The 20,285-nt window shown below is 36.3% G+C and overlaps 1 protein-coding gene across 1 annotated transcript in view; it reads right to left on the bottom strand.

Moving 5' to 3' along the window:
- Positions 1-1,200: 1,200 nt before the first annotated feature.
- LOC133519534 (pickpocket protein 28-like) overlaps positions 1,201-20,285 on the bottom strand; it is a 42,817-nt gene continuing 23,732 nt past the window's right edge. The window contains exons 5-11 of the mRNA XM_061853540.1: positions 19,941-20,004; positions 19,043-19,173; positions 17,439-17,547; positions 17,326-17,384; positions 3,505-3,776; positions 2,507-2,613; positions 1,201-1,918 (exon numbers count right to left, since the gene is read on the bottom strand). Of these exons, the coding sequence (XP_061709524.1) occupies positions 1,755-1,918; positions 2,507-2,613; positions 3,505-3,776; positions 17,326-17,384; positions 17,439-17,547; positions 19,043-19,173; positions 19,941-20,004 (906 nt within the window). The 3' untranslated portion in view covers positions 1,201-1,754. The remainder of the gene's footprint in view (positions 1,919-2,506; positions 2,614-3,504; positions 3,777-17,325; positions 17,385-17,438; positions 17,548-19,042; positions 19,174-19,940; positions 20,005-20,285) is intronic.

Below are 20,285 nucleotides of genomic sequence, written 5' to 3'. Positions count from 1 at the left end.
TGAGTCATGCATGTTTTCTATGTATTTAAGTATTTGTAAATTATATACCTATAGCGTTGTCCGAGTACCTACAACACAAGGCTTACCGTGGGACTAAGTCAAATTGTGTAACAATGACCCTATAATATTTATTTATTTCAATTGGAATAAAATCAGACCCATATGTTTAGGAGGGATTTAAATTTTCTCGGATCACAGGTTGTAGCTGGCGCTAATTTATTTGATGATCATTAGCCCATCATGAGGATCATAAACTATCTTTATCTTTATCACATTATATTGTTGCAATTGGCCTGTCGGACGGGGTATCGCAAACCTCCTGTTTTTCTGCATTTATTTTTCATTGGTCGTAAAAATTGCATTCTACTTTAATGCTTCCTTTACTGCCTTGCAGTAAATAAACAGCTCATTTACAAGCATCATCCTGCAAGTGTCTAACAAGTTATTCCAAAGCCTTAAGATCCATTTTCGTTTGACATTAACGTATAGTTAATTTGTTTAAAGGGCGCGAATTGAAAGCAAAGTTAAATGCGCGTGTTTTATGGTCTAGTTAGATACTATAATTGATTTATGGCGTGTAAAGTGGTAGGTGTTTGCCTCGGGGACGATAACCCATTCGGATGAGTTTGTGAACCGAAAATTAAAGGCAGGGACAATCTGTAAACATGGGCCCATTTCTCGAACGATATTAGTCTAATATTATTAGTGTGTTGCCCTGGGGCTCATTTCTAAAACGGAATTAGACTAATAGTATTAGTCCACGAACTGTCAATTCGTTTAGCGTGAGCCAATTCATGCCTGATGTTTTCATGTTATTTTAATGTAATGTATCTATTTAGTTATTATAGTGGAGTCTTAATAATACGGTCCCGTTTTTGGGTACCAAACCTTAACAAGTTTTCAAAATGTATCCCCTTAATCACTTCAGAATGCGTTGAAAGTTTGAATCAATGCAAAGCCGCTACTGAGATTATAAAATTAGTATTGTAATAAATATTTTTCACTTACTAAAGATGTAAAATGTTCAAGATAAGATTCCACGCGGACGAAGTCGCGGGCAACAGCTAGTGTAAAATAAATAGCAAGATTGGTTTAACGCATCATGTTTATTTTTACTGAACTAAGGCATTTCGACCAGAAATGTGAGAGGATGTGTAGCGAGGGATGTGTTTGTTAAAAAAAATAGAATCACTTCATTTGTATTCCTCGCTCAGCGTGCAGAGATTCTATAGGTTCTAAAAATATCCCTCGCTACGCATCTTCGCACATCTTTGGTGGAAATGGAAACGCAGCCTACGCAACTACAAAAAAGTGGCTGTGACGTAATCGGACAGACAGACGGACATTACGAATCTATAGGGACCGTGCGCGTTGGAGGGTCTGCCATCTTGTGGCCTGAATCGGAACCATAAACATGTACATTTACATGTCACGTGCTTTCTTGTGCATAGTAGGTTCTGCCATCTTGTGGGCTACATCGAAACAATAAACATCACATTTACGCCTCGCGCCAAAAATCTGACGGCTCCTGTGCTGCCTCCTACAGTTCATGCACTCTCCCTATAAGGGTTCCGTTTTTTGCCATTTGGCTACGGAACCCTAAAAACACATATTTACATTTCAACTATATTTTTTTCTTTCTTTGTAGCGGTAATTTTGATAAAACGGGAAAACCTAATGAAAAGTATCCAATTATTAAAAGAAAGGACACAGCAGAAAGCAAAACTTGCATTGCCATAGTGAGTTTAAACACTTTATGTGCTGCGTTTGGGGAAAACTTTGGTCATGTTGCGTAGCTTTCCCCTTTCTCTGATAAGAGATATTCTTTCATAGATGTTAATAACTAATATATAAACGAATTCTGCTGCAGTAACTAATGATACTCCAAAACTCAAGCCGAGTACGCCTCCATAAGTAGCTGAAAAAATAAATGTTTTTTTTAACACCAATACATTATATATATTATTAGCCAAAACGAGACCATATGCTCGCACTGTCAAACTTAATATTAAGTTAGGGCGTGTATATAAGATCTGATAACTTTTTGATAGTGCGAGCATATGGTCTCGTTTTGGCTAACATAAATAAATAAATATTATAGGACATTATTACACAAATTGACTAAGTCCCACAGTAAGCTCAATACAGCTTGTGTTATAGGTATTTAGACAACGACATATACATTTTTTATAAATACTTAAATACATATGGGGATAAATCATGACTCAGGAAATCCATGCTCATCACACAAATAATGCCTGACACATGATTTGAACCCGGGACCATCGGCTTCTGCAGGGTTACCCACTAGGCCAGACTTTTCATGAAAATATTTTTGGTATCGGGATACCAGCCCGCCGCTCGACAAACAAAGCCACCGAGGTTCATCATCATCATCATCATATCAGCCTTTTATCGCCCACTGCTGAGCATAGGCCTCTCTTCTAGTACGCCACTTGCCCCGGTCCCGAGCTAATCGCATCCAGAAGTGACCCGAGGTTCTTACCGATGAAGTAGTTGACGTCCATCAGCAACGACAGCTTGTAGCAGCTGCACGAGGACTTGCCAAAATATACTTTGATTGCCGCGAGGTGGGCTACGTTCACAGCTTTCCTGTAATTATCGTTTGTTTTTTTAACAAATTCACTACCAGGAATACGCTATGCTCTGTATCTTTAGACATTTAAATAAAAGCAAATAAAATCACCCTAAAATGGCTCCTTAAGCCATTTGAGGGTAGATGAAAACATTACATGATCAAATAACGTAGGTAAAAGTAAGGTCGTTAAGTGACAGATCCAGGCTGTTTTGTATTTGGTTGGTTAACCAATAAATGTTATAACTACCCGGAAATGGACAAATTGTATACTTTTATTTAATGACGTACGCCTAGTACGTATAATGACGTACACCTAGTACGTATAATGACGTACGCCTAGTACGTATAATGACGTACGCCGCCGCATTACTACCGCGATGTACCCATTCATTCCTTAATCAAAGAAATCGACAGATACATGTCTCTACAGTAACGCAGCTGCACGTGACATCCGACGTGACTTATGACTAAGGTTCAGAATATGGAAGGTGGAGGTAAAGAAGGAATCTCAATATATGAATATGAATATACCAAAAAGTGTCATCAAAAAACTTTAAATAGGTGGCGCTACAATACCTAGAATACTTGAAAAAAAAATCAAATCATAGACAGCGCACTTGACTCCGTCAATAACGCCAAGGTTCTTAGCTACTCTAGCGCTACTCTGGAAAGATTTGGAACTATTATTTATAGCTGACAACTGGACACTTTTGCATCAGTTCTGCCTATGGAGATTGCATTCCTTACCTCTGCCTTCCATAGTTGAGAAGACGCGCTGTTCGAAACAGACAGACAGCTGGTTTTATTTAAAATTTAGTGCATAAATTCACATAAAAGTTCGAATCTGGCCGTGGGTCGGTTTTAGTAGGATTATAATATAAGAAAAAGAAAAAAATAATACTCACGTGTCGAGTTTAGGGTAGTCCGAAGCATGGAACGGAACGGTATTTTTACTTATAGAGTAGCGCTTATCGCGGCACTCAACATAGCAAGGCGGGTCGCAGGGTAGTCTTTTACCATGTACTGTAAATACATACCAATTAAGAGGACAGTTGTATGATCGCTTCTCCATACAAATGTAGTCCCTATTTTCCTCCCTGGATATTGTCATGGAAAATATTTTTATAAAATGAGATATTTGTTTACTATAGCAATCTGTCAGATTTATATAATATATATTGTCATTTCTTTATTAATTTCATTTTTCTTTTCTCTTTGTAATTCGATATGTTTTCTGAAAGAGCTACGTATTTGTATGATTTGATAGGACATATATGTATATATATATATATTTATCAAATTCTATAAAAAAAGTAGCTACTGTATGTAATTGCATGATTTGTACAGTAATCTAAATTGTATTTTTTTTTCTTATTTAATGCATGTTAATTATAAGATATAATGTTTTGAAAAAATGTGTCCCGCCGAGTTCCTTGCCGGTCCATATTGGGACACCCTCCTCCAATTGAGGGGGGATTTAAATCTTCTCGGGTCAGAGGTGTAGGGTTAGGGTCTCCCCAAACCAGTCGACGCGGAGTCGGCTATCGCCGAGTGTTTTACACCACACTATTCGCATTTAGCCGATCGACCGTCTCCGCGGCTGGACACCTGCGTTTAGCAGTCTCATCCTCCTTGCGGCCGTAGAGACGCCCGATCGCCTGCGACTTGCTATCGCAACAGTTGTAAAGCGACGGTCGGCTCTCCCGTGCTCCGTCCTGCCGTCGAGACGTCAAACAGCACACGTACAGCCGTTGAGTCCGACGAACAGATGTAGGACAGCGGGTGATCGGCAATCGTAAATCTCATTTTTGGAGACTGGTTGTTAGTAACAACCTGAGTTTGAAATTGAACAGACCTGTAAGATTATTTTCCTTGGTAATTGTTACATATTATATAATAACCTGTGATGATGGATATTTTACGTAGACGGGCATGGAAAAAAAGGCTTACCAGCATTTTTACCGTCATCGGCTCTGTTCGGCCGTCGTCAGCTATGTTCGGCCGTCGAAGACGCTGAACGGCTTCCGCCAGCTCTGACCGGTCCATATCGTAGGTACTCAGCCGTGATCGGAGCCGTTCAACTCTTTCCGGCACCGTACGGCGGTATAAGGAGATTTATGAATGCGAACGTGTGCGGCAGGCTGCAAACAGCGTCGTACGAATGCGAACAGCTTTACGGCAAAACGCCGTTTTCCCGTCGAAAGACGTCGTTTCGCGTGGGCCGAGCCGATTTACGACTTATTCGCTCTTATTGCGTTGACATAAAGCTTTTTCCGTACGCGATTTGCCGAAACGGCGTCGACTAGTTTGGGGAGACCCTTAGAGCCGGTGTAGCTTTATTTGACATTTATAAGCGCATTGTAATATGCCTACTTGAATAATAAACTATCTTGAACTTTATGCCCTTTCGTTTGACTTTTATCCATTTTTAGGGTTCCGTAGCCAAATGGCAAAAAACGGAACCCTTATAGATTCGTCATGTCCGTCTGTCCGATTCTGTCACAGCCACTTTTTTCCGAAACTATAAGAGCTGTACTGTTCAAACTTAGTAAGTGGATGTATTCTACGAACCGCATTAAGATTTTCACACAAAAATAGAAAAAAAAAACAATAAATTTTGGGGGTTCCCCATACTTAGAACTGAAACTCAAAAAATCTTTTTTCATCAAACCCGTACGTGTGGGGTATCTATCCCAAGTGGCATTCGGGGTTCTATATGAGATGTCTAGTCGTTCACATGTACTCCACAAGCTGTGTAAGTCAGCTGTATAAGAGCTGTATAGCTTGCTATAATGCTCTTATAGAACCAGTTTGGGCACAAATTAGACAGCCTTAAGTTCACTATGGCTGTACATTAGCAGTATAATAGCATTATAATAGCAGTTTAAGTAGTAACATCGGACTTAAGGCTGACTAATGGCACTATATGGGACGCAGTGTGAACCATACAACGTACATGAGTGTAATAAAGAGTAACAAGTGGCTAAATACACAGCTATCACAGTTATAAAATCCGACAAAAGTACTCCAGTGCTACCTAAAATTCACGTGGGTCCATTATATATTTCTTTATTTTATTTATTCCTCATTAGTTTGGTTTTTTGTGTGCCATCAGAAACACCGGCGGATATCCTTTGGATAAATTTTATGATAACACGCGGTAAGTACCTGTTTTAAATTCTTAATAATGTTAAATGCTATGGGAATGCAAGTTTATCGTGAAATGTATACATATTTACAGCTAAAATATTCACGCGCCTCTGTAAAAACGCGATATTCATTTTAAAATATTTAAAACTGGCTGAGAGGAAATCAACAATTTTCAGTTTTTGACATTATATTGGCATTATAATTATACTACGGTAATTAATTATAGCATGAAACCAAAACTCAATCGCTCTATCTGCGTATTTTGTGATAAATCTGCATGATAATTTTGGAGATTTATTTGGTAAATATTTTAGGTTACGCAGAACAAAATGGTGGAAATGAAATACGGCTATATGAACTGATATAACTCCAATTTAATGCGGTGAGCGTATAATAGGTTCACATGTGTTCTGTTAGAATGCTGTTACCTATATAAAGTCCCACATTTGTACCACTACAGAGCCTAGCTGTATAACAGTCTCAAACAAGTAAACATAACAGCTTTTGGCTTTATAAATGACCATGTGTGTTCTATTAAAATGCTAGCTCTACAACATCGTACAAGTAGGCTGTTAAACAGCGGTTGCCGTATCTCTACCCTCCTATAATGCTCTTAGTCAGACGGCTGACTAAAGGATAGTTGTTAGAGTATTATAACACCAACAGTCGTATAAAAGTATAACTCTACCCTCCTATAAGTCCCTTAGACAGGTATAGGTGTTATTAATCGCAATAATGCAGCTTATACATCACGAGTGAACTGTAATAATGCTTCAAGTACACCTGGGAACTAAATGTGTACTCTTAAATGGAGTAAAATGCTACTTGGGATGGATAGGTCTTCAAAAATGAAATTGAGGTTTCTAATATAATTTTTTTCTAAAATGAATAGTTTGCGCGAGAGACACTTCCAAAGTGGTAAAATGTGTGGGGGTACCCGTAACTTCTAAAATAACAGAATGAAAAATCTAAAAAAAAAAATATGATATACATTGCCATGTATTGTAAACTTCCACCAAAAATTGGTTTGAACGAGATCTAGTAAGTAGTTTTTTTTTTAATACGTCATGAAATGAAAAAAAATTTTTTTTTTCATCAAACCCATACGTGTGGGGTATATCTATGGATAGGTCTTCAAAAATGATATTGAGGTTTCTAATATCATTTTTTTCTAAACTGAATAGTTTGCGCGAGAGAACCTTCCAAAGTGAAAAAAAGTGTCCCCCCCCCCCTGTAACTTCTAAAATAACACAATGAAAAATCCACCGAAAATTGGTTTGAACGAGATCTAGTAAGTATTTTTATTATTCCGTTCCCTCTTCTTACCGGTAAGGTTACAAAACGAATTAATTAGTTTTCGTTTCATCAATTAACCGGCTTTTGAAAGATCGAAATAACATATCAACATCAACATTTATTCAGCAAATAGGCCACAAGGGCACTTTTATACGTCAACATGGAATTTACATACAAGCAAAAACAGCACATCAACAATTATAAAATACAATTTATTGAAAATATTAATCTTATACCTTTAAACCAGCAATTTTATTCTTGTATATATATATATATTTCAGGGATTTTGGAAACGGCTTTAACGATTTCGCTGAAATTTGGTATATGGGGGTTTTTGGGGGTAAACAATCGATCTAGATTAGTCTTATGTTTGGGAAAACGCGTGTTTTCGAGTTTTCATGCGTTTTACTTTCGACGCCGAATATGGTCGCTAATTTCGTGTTGCAGGCCACTCTGTCCGTCTGGTCCAGCGGGTTAAGACGCGGGCGGCAAGAAACAACCAGTGTTACGGGTTCGAATCCCGCCCGGTGCCTAACTTTTGTTTTTTTTTTTTATATATGTTCAAGCTTATATATAATATTTTAATTTTTATTGTTTTGGACAAGTTTAATTTAGTAAAAAAATGTAGTTAAGATTATCACCTATACACCACCATATTACAATAAATAGTTATAACCGAGCAAAGCTCGGTCGCACAGGTACTGCAAAATAAAGTATTATTGTTTAAAGAAAAAGTAAGTAAAACATTTATCGGTTTTAGAACGATATTAACAGATATTTCAATGCCAGTTCCGAGCCATTACTCAGGAGGTACTGCATGGGGGCTCACCCGCGATAAGCTTCTCCACCACATGCTTCACATGCGCTTAAGAACGCCTATTTACGCCTATTACTTTTTTTAAATACTTTGTAACTACCTGTGAGTTCCTGTAATTGGCTTTCTGTTTTAATCTTGTTGTCCTATTGTTAGTTTAAAGTTTTTGGTTCTCATTAACATAAACAAATACTGACTGATAAAATTAAGATATGATTTTCACGGTAAAACGTAAGTTTGGGGGGCCAATCTGAACGTACAATTCACATCAGAACGATATCTAAATGATGTATGATTTTCCCTACGTTGTCCCGGCATTTTTGCCACGGCTCATGGGAGCCTGGGATCCGCTTGGCAACTAATCCCTAGAATTGGCGTAGGCTCTAGTTTTTACGAAAGCGACTACCATCTGATCCTCCAACTCAGACGGTAAACTAGGCCTTATCGGGATTATTCCGGTTTCCTCACCATGTGTTCCTTCACCGAAAAGCGACTGGTAAATATCAAATGATATTTTCGTACCTAAGTTCCGAAAAAGTCATTGGTACGACCCGGGGTTTGAACCCGCGAATACCGGATTGAAATTTGCATGTTCTTACCGTTAGGCCACCAGCGTTTCTTGATATCTAAATTATTTCGGGCGAATGATTATCATTTTGATGTCAAATGTAAGCTTAAATTATAGTCTCTGAATTGGCCTCTGGGTTTTGTATGCAACCTCCATCTTAAACAAATTAGAATCATACCTGTCAAATTATACGTGCACGGTAAATCTTCTAACTCACAGAACCGCCTGGACACATCTGAAATAAGTAAAAAAATACATCATTAGAAAAATCCATATAAATATGACCAAAAAGCGCTTAATCGCTTTTTAATTGTACAATAGTAAAACTAATCCCAATAAGGCCTAGTTTACCCTTTGGGTTGGTCAGATGGCAGTCGCTTTCGTAAAAACTAGTGCCTACGCCAATTCTGGGGATTAGTTGTCAAGCGGACCCCAGGCTCCCATGATTGAGCAGTGGCAAAAATACCAGGACAACGCGAGGAAGAAGAGTAAAACTGAACTATTTTCAAACTGCATTTCTGTGAATTTTGCATTTCAAAACAAACAATATATTTGACTTAAAACAAGGTGATTTTTTTTTTTTTTAAATAAATAAATAAATATTATAGGACATTATTACACAAATTGACTAAGTCCCACAGTAAGCTCAATAAGGCTTGTGTTGAGGGTACTTAGACAACGATATATATAATATATAAATATTTATAAATACTTAAATACATAGAAAACACCCATGACTCAGGAACAAATATCCATGCTCATCACACGAATAAATGCCCTTACCAGGATTTGAACCCGGGACCATCGGCTTCGTAGGCAGGGTACTACCCACTCGGCCAAACAATTCCAGCTATAATCTTAAATGCATCGTAATTATCTATATGGGGGGCGTAGTTTAGCTCGCTCGTAAGGATTGAGGCGTTTTTTGAAACGACTTTCACTTCATTTCGCATGCAGAGCATCAGCGTGAGCGATCTTGAAGGTCGTATAAAAATAAGATCAAAACTGAATCAAGTTATTCAAGTGAATCGGTCTCCCGGAGCAGGCTGGAGGGAATTAAAGCCCCGAGTTTGCAATATTTTTACCCCCGCAGTTACTCACAATGTTTTTCATGACACTTGCGAATAAAAAAATAAATTTTAAGTAAAATAATTCTCAAATCAATGACATTTCAAACATTCGACACAAACAATAAAAATAAATTATAAAAGAAAGTATTTTAGAACTAAAAATAAGTTATACCTACTTGTTTCGTATGAATTAGTGACACAATTTAAAAATGAATGAAAAGTGAATTGTAAGTATTCTTATGAGAAAAATAAATTTCTTTAAACCGAAAAACATTGTGTGTAACTCCGGGGGTAAGAATATTACAAACTTGAGTCTTTAATGCAACCTTGTTTGCAAAATTTTGTATTTTATTAAACATTGGTGGAAAGTTTGCCAATAAAATGCTTTCATCAAATAGATGTAGGTACTCGGAACTGGAAATGTTAGCCATTTTTTAGTTAAAATAAGGTAAAAGCTGATCCCTGCTCAAAAAAAAAAATATATAGGTATATTTTTTTTAATACAACGTCGGTGGCAAACAAGCATACGGTCCGCCTGATGGTAAGCAGTCACCGCAGCCTATGGACGCCTGCAACTCCAGAGGTGTTACATGCGCGTTGCCGACCCTTTAAAAACCTGTACACTCCTTTTTTGAAGAACCCCATACTGTAGACCCTCGGGAAAACCTCGGAAGGGAGCTCATTCCACAGCCGGAGCGTCCGTGGGAGGAAGTTCCTGTTCAACCGCACAGTACGCGACCATTTAGGTATATATACATATTTACTTCTCTGTCTAGGTGCTAAGAGAGTGGTACTTATTTAAAATACGATTTAATGGTAACACAACTAACACGTTGTCTCGTCTGTTACAAAAATCTATATAATTATTAAATGTCTATCTTGTTTTGCTCTTCAGGGAATAAGGTTTCAATATAAAATCAAATTTTTCTTGTGCATAATGAGAAATATCCGAGTTCTAGGAACACTAAATCTAATAAACACGAATTCTTCACGCTCCGCAGTAAAATGTGAAGCATTTTATGAAACATAAATTCACAATACTGAGCTGTCCCAGAAGTAATGAGACAATTTTTTTTTCAATATTATGTTATATAAGGTAAACGTTAAAAGTTATAATTTTGGTTGAAAATTGTAAGATTTTTTAAATACAATAATGTAATATAATATTTTTTTACAATAGACATTTACAATCATAATCCGTTGTCGACGAAGCTAAATGTCAGTCGGGGCATTCCCCAAGATACTGGACGCAATTACCCGCTAAATAGGCTAAGGCCTTTGGATGAAAAATGTCCCTGCTCGGAGGTCGCCAGACACACCAAAAAATTTCTCGGAAATTTCCTATGCTGGAGTTATGTTTCATAAATAAATAATCATAATAAATATTCTGCCTTTGAACTATTCATAGGGCCCAATATATAGGAAGCTGAATTGGATATTTGTAACCGTAACAGGATTTGTGTTCCCTAGACGTCGGTAAGACGGGATTTAAGTTTAACCCTTATTTAGTTTTAAATTTAGTAATCACCATTCATAGACTGTTACTTATGAAAGAAATATAGATTGATATATTTCTTTTATAAACAACAAACGACAGTCTATGATGAATAAATATTATCTTATACCTTTAAACGAGCAATATATATATACATATATATATATATATATATATATATATATATATATATATATATATATATATATATATATATAGTTCTGTGATCTCGGAAACGGCTCTAACGATTTCGCTGAAATTTGGTATATGGGGTTTTTTGGGGGTATACAATCTATCTAGATTAGTCTTATGTTTGGGAAAACGCGTGTTTTCGAGTTTTCATGCGTTTTTAATTAGACGCAGAATATGGTCGCTAATTTCGTGTTGCCGGCCACTGTCCGTCTGGTCCAGCGGGTTAAGACGCGGACTGCTAAACGAGTGTTACGGGTTCGAATCTCGCCCGGCGACTTCGACGGCTTTTTTTTATATGTTCAAGTTTATATATAATTTTTTTTAATTTTTATTGTTTTTTAGAGAAGTTTAAATTAGTAAAAAATTTAGTTAAGATTATTACCTATACACCACCATATTACAATAAATAGTTATAACCGAGCATTTGCTCGGTCGCCCAGGTACTAAGGATATTATATTATGAAGCCGATGGTCCCGGTTTCTAATTCTGGTAAGCTCATTTATTTGTGTGATGGGCACGGAAATTTGTTCCTGAGTCATGAAAGTTTTTTTTTAATATTTATTTAAGTATTTACATATTATATATATCGTTGTCTGAGTACCTACAAGCCTTGGCCTTACTGTGGGACTTGGTCAATTTGTGTAATAATGTTCTCATAATATATATATTTAATTATTGTGATTATTGTATTTTATAATACATATTTATTTAATTATTGTATACGTCGCAGCCTGGTTAAGTCAGCCAGCTAATTAGTTGCCTAGACCGATTTTGAACATTTTACAACTTGGCGCAATAAAAGGTCTTTGAAAATGACTGGTTCACTCAGCCAAGTCATTTAAATGTAACCTAAAAAAATATATATGTATATATATAAAATGTCTAGTGGTCAGGACGTGAGCCGCGTAAGCTGAAGACGCGGGTTCGATTCCCGCCTCGACCACCGATGAACTTGGTAATTTTTTCTTTAGTGTATGATATCTATTTCAGTTTATAATCTAACATTTCAACGAAATGTACAGGGAATTAAATTGCGTGACTGTACGTACCTCTGTTGTCGATGCCTATAGAAATAGATCAAATGCGTCAGGTATATTCGTTCAATTAGCTGCAGATCTGTTCGTGGCAGCGTAATGGAGCCGTCCAGTTTACATAGCCAACTGAATATCGAATTCTGGATTATTCCTGAATAAACTGATGTTGGCGAAGGCTAATCGTACAATACATACTTTGATCCACCAATATGGTAAATACTGATGGATAACATTCTGTTCACATAATACAATTGCAACGAGCAATATTTATCACGTCAGTACTGTAACGTGTTTCGTAGAGTTCAGTCGTGTAATAGATATTGCACGTCTAGCCTTCGCCACAGAGAACTGTAGCGATTTTTATTTTCTAATATTTTCGGAATTGTTGATAATAGCCTGTGAAATATCTGCTGCTTAGAAAACGAACTAAACTAATTTATTTTGGAGCGTGGCGTGTATAACCTATCGTATGATGATGATGATGATGATACTCCTGACCGATTTCGGCCATAGAGACTGTGTGTTCTGGAGAAGACATTATGTTGTCTAATTATGTAGTTACTTTGAAACTTTTCAATATCTATGTATGTATGTATATAGACTCTGAATCACGCATGTGTAGGTCTCTAATTACAGATCAAAGCCTAATTCCAATATTCTAAATGGAAATCTGAGATATTGCAGGCTCATATCGACTGAACATGCTCAGGTTATTTATTTATTTTATTTTATCTTAAGTGCAAATAACAAAACATACTGTACAATAGGCGAACTTAATGCCGTAAGGCATTCTCTACCTGTCAACATTTAGGCAAAGCAGATAAGTTGTAGCCGGTGCAAAAACTTGAGGTATAGATGATACAATTAGGTACAGTACGAACACAATGCAATCAGAAGAAATACACAAACATAAACATACATATACATACTTATATAAATAATATTAATACAAATATGTACACTTACATATACATACATATATATGAAATCAGATGCACTTACAAAGCAGAAACACTAAGATTTTCCAGTACTGCCAGCAAAGTGCTCACTTAAGGATTTCTTAAAAGGTCCTGTCCCGTCAGTAGACCTGCTCGGAATACATCACCGAGGTCCCGGTATACGCAAAATCCTTGTGAATAGACTCAAGCAATGATATATCATGTTCAAAAAGCCATAGTTCCTGTAAAGCGACCACATCAGCTACTTCACTCAACTCTTTCACTCCATTAATAGACCTCTTAAGCGATTTACAGTTAAAGCTAATAAGTTTACTCAAGCGATTATTCATTATATAACTTTAGCTTGCTTAAGCTACATCCTCACCATTATCGTTCGGAAAACTACTCTGCCGGTGTCTTATCGAAATAAACCGCCTAAAATACCTTTTGGCCATAACTTTTCATCTAGGTACATAAGTATTTATCTTATTGCTGGATACAAACAATAATAATAATAAAATTCTTTATTGCACACTACATAAAAAACAGATACAGAAATCGATAAAATATACACATCGGTGGGTAACAACAGGCGGACTTATCGCTAAACAGCGATCTCTTCCAGACAACCTTCAGATAGTGAGATGGCGAACGAAGCGAAGTTAACGGGTGGTGCAATAATTTTAATTTTATATTTTTTGTTTTAATGTTAAGTTGACGATCTTTTAGTGAAAGCCTTTGTTTTATCCTTTTGTGTAAAATACTGTGTCTTTTTCTTTAAGAAATAAATAAATCTAATCTAATCTAATCTAATCTACACATATAAAGTTAAGATAGACTACATTTATTACTATATATAAAAAAAATATATACATATATAAACAATTTGTAAGAATGATAATCCTTTTGCCTCCGCATCTTCACTTTAACTAAATAAACCCGTTCACTCGTTTTTTGATAAACATAATCTCTGATATCCTTCTTCAAAACCTCTTTGTGTACATTATAGATGAATATCGAAACTTTTTCGTCTGCCGTTTTAAATCTAGTATTCGCACTAGACTCGGCGTTACCTTTGCATCCTATATTATACATTTAGTTTCCGACTAACAGCGAGTAAGGGATAATATATCAAGGGTCTGCCTGAAAACCAGCGTTGTAGTAAATACACTGCAACACTATGCTGAGGCAAGCTCCTTTTTAACACTCATTAATATTTCTCCCTTATATATACAACTCAATTTCTTAGTTTAAAAACTAAATTTAAGGCTTATTTGTATTAAATGTCACTGTCTGTTAACTCTGCCATTTCATGTGACGTTGAATAAAAAATTTCTATGTCTATGTCTATGTCTATATACTTTTTCTTTGTGCCAATTCCCATCCCTCATCGGCAGCCGGTTTTTTCTAGGGTTCCGTTTGCTAATAAATCCGCAAAAGTTGGTTTCATTATTTCTTTTACCGGTTATTCATTTGCTGATCAATCTGTTGACTTCTACCGCTTGTATATTTTCTTGTACATTTTCTGCACTTACTTACTTAACTATTACTTACTTATTATTACTTACTTACTTAACTTAAGTTATTAAGTCAAAATTGTTACTAACATCCACTAGATCATTGATTTGCAATAAATTATTTTTATTTTATTTTATTTAAGCTGGCAGGATTTTGATAGCACAAACTGACGTGAACGTGTTAAGTAAACCTCATAATTTCATAGAAGTTTGACGTTTAAAATAACATTTGCGCAGTCTATGGCGCCATTTATTTATTACCTAAGACGATTTAGGGAGGAGGGGGTCAAACATATCTTTTTTTCACACAAGGGTGTGAGAGGGAGTTTTCATAGTTCTTACGTAAGATCACAAAGATTTTGCGAAGCTATATTTATATACTTTTGACCGTGGGGACCGTATACATCTCCAAACTTAATGTATCAACCGTGGAGACTACACGTCTCTGTTCTGCTAGCTTAACAGTCTAGACGCGATTTATTTAGTATAAATTTCATCTTAACACTTGGAGAGACTTTGCACTTCCAAATCTTATTAGTATTAGTACTTTAACACTGGGGACCTTTAAATCTCCAGATTTAATGTATTTTTAACCGTAGACTATACATCTTTGTTGTTTTATAGTAATTACTTATTTTAAGATTATTATAATGTAATGCTTACCCAGGTATTGGCTGTTGTATTTATAAATGTTGTTATGTATTTTTCATGTCACTCTATGATGTTACTAGAAATGTTGTATTGACTTGTAAAAAAGCCCTCCTCGAGGCCTAAATTTCAATTTTGACGCATAGTCTAACAAGCTTCTTTTCATGCTAAGTACACATATGCACTTTGCCTTAAAATATTTTAAAATATTTTATATCAAACTATATAATTACAGCATGTAAAAGTAGAATTTCAAAGTGTTTGATATTTATATAATTTTTAATTTCTTATAATTACGAATAAGATGTCAAAGAGCCGAGCAAGATACGGAAACTGGTTCTGTCGGCTTTTTAAATAAAACATAGATATACATATACTTATATAGGTATACCAAAACTATTATTACCAATATTAATATTAGAATGTGGGCAAAACCTTGTTCAAAAATTACTTAAAAACGTCGAAATTTACAAATGAAACAAACTTCTTAATGAAATACAGTTCTTGCATACCATTTTCATGTAGTAAGTTTCAAATTACAAATAGGTAGTTATATTTGTCTTTGAAAATGTGAATAATATTATTGTTGAAAGTTTTACTGCAGTAAATGGGCAAAGTTAGCCTGACTTAGCTCCATCTAGAAACATTCTCAGTACCTCGAGTATATAACTTCACTGCACAAACTTGTTTTTTTATGTCTTATGAAGTTACGTATTTAATGGAAACAGATATTTAGCCTGTGTTCGTGAATAATTAGGTATAGTAGTATTTTTTTTATCGTTTGACTGATAATTCAAAAGAAAAATTGCTGCAAATTCTGGCCCAAGAAGTCAGTCGTTGAAAAAAAAAATAATAAAAAAAAACAAAATTTTATTCTGCAAGTAGGCCTCAAGGGCTCTTTTACAAGTCAATACAACATTTATAGTAACATCATATAGTGACATGAAAAATACATAACAACATTTATAAATACAACAGCCAATACCTGGGTAAACATTACATTATAATAAATTACTATACTATTAAAATAAATAATTACTACAATACAATAGAGATGTAAAACTTTGAATCGTTCAGTTTTAGCACTGCAGGGTTATGCCGTAGTGCAGTTGGGCCAAATTTTATTATGTTGCCGATTTATGTTGTCGGATTTCGATAAAATTGAATAAGTTTGAAGAGCTCACTCTGGGCAGAATAAACACAAAATCCCAAAAAATTTTTTTGTTATTTTCCGTTAAATTATGACATAAATTCCTATACGTTTAAGTAGGTAACTCAGGGGATTTTTTATATTATACAGAATAGGGAACTGTCTTTTTACCAAATTTTATCTAAATCTGGCAAAAAAACGACCAGAAGATAAATTAAAGAAAACATTCAGACGTACTCTTAATGTAAACAACAGTTTGGAGTGCTATACAATGATGTCAGATTTGATTATATTTATTTGCGTATTTATTTTTGCGGTTTCAGTGGGTAGTAAAGTAGCCACATTTGATGGTAGTTGGGTGATATTATTCTTTGTCCCGTTAGCCAGGCGACGATTATAGCATAGTTTGTTAGAAAAAATGTTTTAATGTTTTATAATAATGCAAAGTTGATTAACCCAACTATGAAATTGTCAATCAGTTTATATAAATTACGGAGTTACTCATCAACGTATTTCTGGCCTGAATTAGCTACGAATCGTTTGTATTCATCTGCCATTTTGACTTATGTATTTGTAAGAACGGAATAAAAAAAAGGACGGGATAGAGAGACTAAACCAGGCCCGTAAAGTTTAATGAGTAAGGGGGCCAGTCTACAAATCCAAAATGGATCTAGTGAGATATCAGTTCGCTAGAATAGGAATATAGTTAGCTGGTAACCTCGCGGGTACTCGTATGGCGCGGAGCCACATATGAAGTTTGGCCACGCACTCTGTGACGCAGGTCTCATCTAGCACAGCATCAGCTCATGTGTTGGAGATAGAAGAGGAACTTAAGTGGTAACCTCGCAGGTACTTGTAGGGCGTGCAGCCACATATGAAGTTTGGCCACGCACTCTGTGACGCAGGTCTCGTCTAGCACAGCATCAGCTCATGTGTTAGAGATAGAAGAGGAACTTAAGTGGTAACCTCGCGGGTACTTGTAGGGCGTGCAGCCACATTCGGCGATGAAGTTGGCCATCACGCACTCAGTGACGCAGGTCTCGTAGCTGTATCGGTCCGTATGTTCCAGCGCCACCTGGGTTCAATACAAAATAGTTGAAGCGCCGTGAGTTGAGGAAGGGCCTAGTTAAGATGACAATTGTTGGTCTAAAACTTAAATTGAAACTTAGGTTCCTTTTCTCGGGAGTTTTATTAACCGAATTTCACTTGCCAACCAACTTTTAGCAGAAGATTTACTTTAGCAACCAACATTAGGCAAACTTTCATTATGACAACGGTATACTTGGTAGAATTATTGTTAAGTAGATTATTATAATGACAGAACATTTGGAAATGAACTACAACCTTACTGCGCCAGAATCAACTTTTTTGCATCGAACGATGTTAGACTACAAAAATAAACTTTTTATGGTTCGTATTAGACTTAAAATCATTGTGCTACCTAAAACATTGCATTTAAAAAAGTATCTTTTTAAGTAGTTGTCCAAATATACAGTTGCTAAGTGTTAGGTTGGAAAATAATAGATTATGGTGAGTTGCTATTTGATCATAAGGTGAAATGAAATTATGTGAAAAATTGCTTGAGAAATGACTTTCGGCAAAATGGAATTAAAGCAATATTGTATTTACAATAACCATATACATAATGGATAATCCATAGAGGATTAATTATTATAACTAGCTTAAATCAAAAATAGGCCCTTGAGGCATTGTACCAAGGATGCTGGCGGCATTTCCTCGTTGTATCGCAATACTGATACGATGTGCGAGGAAGCCGCCAGCTCTTCGGTCACCAGTTACGTCAACCAGACGTTTCGCGATTTCTGCAAAAAACTTGTGCGCACTGGGACCCCATGGACCTAGAGTTACAACGCCAAATGGTACAAAATGGTACTCTCTACTGAGGCTCTTATATTTATTACGTTTCCTGAGTCCGTTGGAGGTGGGACGGTGTCTACGCAGGTAGCATCCCACACTACCATCCGTCCCAGGCTGCAAGGAACCAAGGACACCCCATCAGGTCTCTTGCCATCATCCCTGATAATGGCAGTCGGCTCAAGAAGAGCAGGCACATTGATGGTGGCAAGAGACCGACGGATTAAATATGTCATTAAGCGACGCATGTTAAAAACGACCTGCACTTTTTTGACAAAATAATATTTCGGCAAATTAATTTTCGGCAATCTGTCATCCCGATAATTTTTTCTTTTCGTTTGGCGTTTGTCTAGGCTAGCCCCCCAGGTGCTTCTCTTTGCTGAGCACTGAGCGGACCGTCCGTACTAGGGATCGCAGATTTTATTGTTAAGGATGACTCACTCTAGACCGGAAGGTGCGTCATTTTCTATGACGGCTGATCAGTCACCACATAGTGCTTCCCATAGAAAACGAAGCGCTAGAAGCTCCGGCCCAGCCCAGCCCAGTCTAGCGTGAGTAATCCTTTATTAAACTTTTATTATTAGACAGAAACACAATATGACAAGGCATTTTGGGATTGCCGTTTTGGAAATTTGGACAGATAAAGATGATGGCAGTATGAACTTCAAGTGCTGCTATGAAAGCAGTTAAGCTACCTCATCATGGAACCAGCAGGCGCGGTGCGCAGGCGATACGCGTCGTACACCAGCCTCGCTCTGGTACACTTTTGGCTCCACCTTTATGTCCACGGATGTGCCTGGAGCGGGAGGATTTGCTTTTAGGGTAGCTTATACTCAAACATTTATTCAGCAAATACACACAAGGGCACTTTTACATATCAAAGTGTTTTACAAAAAATAAAAATAAATTACGAAAAAATATAAAATTAAATATTAGATAATTACTTAATACTCAATATTTTATTGCAAATTCAAAAAGTAGTTATACAGGTGGTAAACTTAAAGATACTTAAGAGACAAACAGACAATAACTAAAAAAAAAACATAAATTATTTAGAAATCTGCTGAACGAACGGGTAACTAACTCTTATTACCTACATAACTTTGTATTCATAAATCAAGGCGTCGATGTACAACTATTGATGAAAATAATTATTATCGTAAAAGACGCTTTTATGCGGCAGAAGGAGAAGGATGTATGGATGTTTGCACCATGAGTTGCTTGTTGAAGCTCAGTGGTATAAATACATTTCTACCATTTCATTTAGTTAACACTGTACCGCAGGTGTTAGTGGGATATGACATTACCAAACTAAAATGTAGTCGGGCGGAACGTGTTTGTACGGAGAGTGATGGCAGGTAGGCCAAACTGAACGAAATGGTGACCGCTTTCAGACGAAAGGGAGTATCTGACGTCCGTTGTTGGCTCGTTGGGTGGACGGCATTAAAAAAATTGCGGGTCACTTCTGGATGAGATTAGCTCAGGACCGGGATAAGTGGTGTACCCGAAGAGAGGCATATGCTCAGCAGTGGGTGATAAAAGGCTGGTAGGATAATGATGATGTGTGGTGGCCGAGATATCCTTAATATTTACCTATAATCACAAACGTATCCCGTGCAGACGTTTCCGGGTAGTCATTTGGATCATTTACAATAATCTGAAAAAGGAGAAATAACCATTTGTTAATTCATTCACAATAAAATACCTTAAAAAATAATTTTCTTTTGATCTAGGAGTAGGGAAGCTTGATGATTTTTTTATCAAAAATTTGTTTGTTTCCTCGAATAGAACTAACAAAAGAGTTTAATTAAAATATTGCCTTCGGTTACCGAGATAGCCATAATTGAGTCGGAGACAGATGGAAACGATTATGAAAACACCTATTCCCATCTATGCCCGGCGGGACTAATGTAATTATATTGGAGTAAATTATTTCTT

Source organism: Cydia pomonella, chromosome 7, assembly GCF_033807575.1.
Source record: "Cydia pomonella isolate Wapato2018A chromosome 7, ilCydPomo1, whole genome shotgun sequence".
Taxonomy (NCBI): Eukaryota; Metazoa; Arthropoda; class Insecta; order Lepidoptera; family Tortricidae; genus Cydia; species Cydia pomonella.
The sequence above is the reverse complement of the archived record's forward strand: the minus strand, read 5'-3'. Positions and strand labels throughout refer to the sequence as shown.